Source organism: Octopus bimaculoides, chromosome 2 (assembly GCF_001194135.2).
Source record: "Octopus bimaculoides isolate UCB-OBI-ISO-001 chromosome 2, ASM119413v2, whole genome shotgun sequence".
Taxonomy (NCBI): Eukaryota; Metazoa; Mollusca; class Cephalopoda; order Octopoda; family Octopodidae; genus Octopus; species Octopus bimaculoides.
In genome coordinates, this window is record NC_068982.1 from 67,412,388 (window position 1) to 67,415,599 (window position 3,212).

At 35.7% G+C, this 3,212-nt stretch overlaps 1 protein-coding gene across 1 annotated transcript in view; it reads right to left on the reverse strand.

Annotated features, from left to right (window-relative positions):
• Nucleotides 1-235: 235 nt before the first annotated feature.
• The window catches only part of LOC106884504 (mitochondrial import inner membrane translocase subunit TIM44), a 32,291-nt gene continuing 29,314 nt past the window's right edge, over nt 236-3,212 (reverse strand). The window contains exons 14-15 of the mRNA XM_014935925.2: nt 2,637-2,747; nt 236-573 (exon numbers count right to left, since the gene is read on the reverse strand). Coding sequence (XP_014791411.1) covers nt 454-573; nt 2,637-2,747 — 231 coding nt within the window. The 3' untranslated portion in view covers nt 236-453. The remainder of the gene's footprint in view (nt 574-2,636; nt 2,748-3,212) is intronic.

Consider the following 3,212-nt stretch of genomic DNA (forward strand, 5'->3'; position numbering starts at 1 on the left):
AAACTATCTCGATAATACTGTGATAGTTGTTTCGAACATAGGGTAAATCTTAATTTAATTGGCATCTAAGAGCACACACACTATTTAGATGTAATTACAAGTTACAGATAAACATGGTATAATCCATTAGAATCATTTTTGTCTTCACAATAGTCTCTTTATATTATTATGACAAGAAAAAAAAAGTTTAAATCTATAGCATTTGACCAACAAGTATGAAAGACAAAATATCACAGAATTTTCCAAAAAGACAGTCTGTTGTTTTTTATTGTTATTTATACTCCATACTTATCTTTGGTTTGTTTGTTTTTTACTTTATTCTTATCTTTCGGCAGTAACGCTTGTGACTATCGACAGAATTCTAACTAACTTGGCATTAGATAGACTCTGAAGTAGGATTACCAAGAGGCAGTAATTAATTAATTTACAGAGCAGAAACACTAACGTCCTATGTTATAACCACTGCTCAGAAGAACTAGCAGAAATGTCCATTAATTTCCAAGCAGCTCGTGGATCAAGTTCTTCCTGGTCACGACACAATGCCCATACATAAAATATCCGCAGAATTTGGTCCTGAAAAAGCAATAAAAAAGTAAGTATTAAAGGGTTTTTTCTTAAATATTTTTTAATAACAATAATAGAGAATAAAACTATTTAAAAAAATTTTATTAGTGGCCAGCATATAAAATGAAACCAATTAAAGTGAAAATTATATGCATAATTGTAATAAAGGCTTAGAAAAATTTTCTGGCCTATATACTGAGAAATAGATGCTAAATTGTCTCACCACTCAAAGAAGTCACAAACACACGTTGGATTTGATAGAACAAGCTAACAGAAATTTTTAATAACATAGATAGTTCTGTATTAGCCTAATTTCTAGGTTTGCCTAAAGGCTCTCCCGCCTTCAGCAGAACATACTAATAGAAATAAATGAAATATTTATATATACTCACAGGAAAGCAAAACGCAAAGCCACAAATACACATAAATACTCCATATATCTCCGAAACAAATTATCATGGTAAAAACTAATATAAAATATTTGTTAATTGTGTGTCGAACAAAATGCTTATCAACATTTCTTCCAGCTCATTACATGCTGAGCTTAAAACGCACCAAGGTCAACTTTGCTTTTCAGAGAAACTGCCAAATAAATTGCAAGTCATGAGGTGCATTCCAAAAGTTTTGAGATTTTTATAAGAGAGACAGTTTGTAACTGTCCTTGATTATTGTAATTTTAGTATATCATTACTGTACATCTAATAAGCTGACCTGTCAACTTTTAGGAGTTGAACTCGTCCTACTTAATACTGCTTATCACAGTTGACTAGTTTACAGAATGCAGTCAGGACATTTGGAAGTTCTAAACTGGACAAAAGCATCTGTTTTCCACTGGCACAAGAGGTTCAAGGATGGTAGAGAGGAGGTGAGAGACAATGAGAGGTGTGGGAGGGAGAGGGACGTTAGATCATAAGAGCCGGTTGACAAAATTTGCAATCTTCTGGATGAAGACCACCTTGTGTCTATAATGGCAATAAGCATACAATTTAGAGTTGGTGTGGCAACTGTATGCAGAATTATTCATGGAGATCAGAACATGTGCAAAATTTGTTCTCAAGGTGCTCGGTTACAAGCATCCTGAAAACCAACTACTTAACAGAGATGGGCATCTTACTGTCCCTCACTCTCCCAACAGTCCAGACCTAATCCTGGTAACTTTAGGTTGGTCTACAAGTTAAATGGGAACCTCAGGAGCAGTCATTTAGAAGATGAAGGAGGCTGTGACAAGGGTCCTGGAGACCTTCAAATTGGCAGATTTTGCATGGGGCCTTCATGATGTGGTTGGAGTGCTATAACTAGTGCACTGCAGTCAGGGCATCCTATTTTGAAGGAGATTAGAGTTTTGTTCTTTGAAATTAATAAATGCGTGGGAGTGGCTGTGTGGTAAGTAGCTTGCTTACCAACCACATGGTTCCGGGTTCATTCCCACTGCGTGGCACCTTGGGCAAGTGTCTTCTACTATAGCCTCGGGCCTACCAAAGCCTTGTGAATGGATTTGGTAGACGGAAACTGAAAGAAGCCCGTTGTATATATATATATATGTGTGTGTGTGTGTGTGTGTGTTTGTGTGTCTGTGTTTGTCCCCCCAACATCGCTTGACAACCGATGGTGGTGAGTTTACATCCCCGTAACTTAGCGGTTCGGCAAAAGAGACCGATAGAATAAGTACTAGGCTTCCAAACAATAAGTCCTGGGGTCGATTTGCTCGACTAAAGGCTGTACTCCAGCATGGCCGCAGTCAAATGACTGAAACAAGTAAAAGAGTAAAAGAGTAAAAAGTCACTCCTGAAAATGTCGGAAAACTTCTGGAATTCCACTTGTATACACAAGTATTAAAAACTTTATAGTTAGATATGAATACTAAGGACTCCACAGATGAAAAGTGAGACAGAAAAAACATTCATTTTATATGATACACTCATATCAATTTCAAACTTATTTCAACAACGAAAAAAAACTGATATTTATTATTGGTAAGACAGTTCTCTCCCTTGCAATCGATTGACAAATGAAACAACAATCAGCTTAGGATAAAAAGTATTATGTAAAGACAAAGAAACTTAATCACTTACAGGATTTCCTTCAACAATATTGCCTTGACCATTCCTTACTGCCATAATCTGTTGGCTGTTGAAGCTAATGATAAGTACAGGACCTTGTTCCATCATCTTCCCAGCAGCAATCTGAAGAAAACAAAATATATAAACATAAGAAAGAGTTAGAGAGAGAGAGAGAAGAACGTTAATCCAAAGTAACTTTACTAGTCTATATAGTGCAAGATAGCCATCTATATATATAAAAATGAGAATGTGTGTCTGTCTGTCTGTGTGAATCCCTAAAACTCGAGAACTACGCAACCAATTTCATTCAAATTTTACACATGCCTTACTTAGGGTTCCAGTTGTGTTTTAGTCAAAAAAAATTATTAACTTCTTGCAGAGTTCGAGCACACAGCAACATAATATCTCCTCCGCTATTTAAGTATTACGTGTCAAAAGTGAAACAAAAACACTCATGTCAAATACTTTCACTTTAAAAATGAAACTATTCCACTAACTGAAACAATCACATTTCGATACTGTAGTGACAGATACTTTCACAGAGAGAGAAAGAGAGAAAGAGAGAGAGAGAGAGAGATGTATATGTAT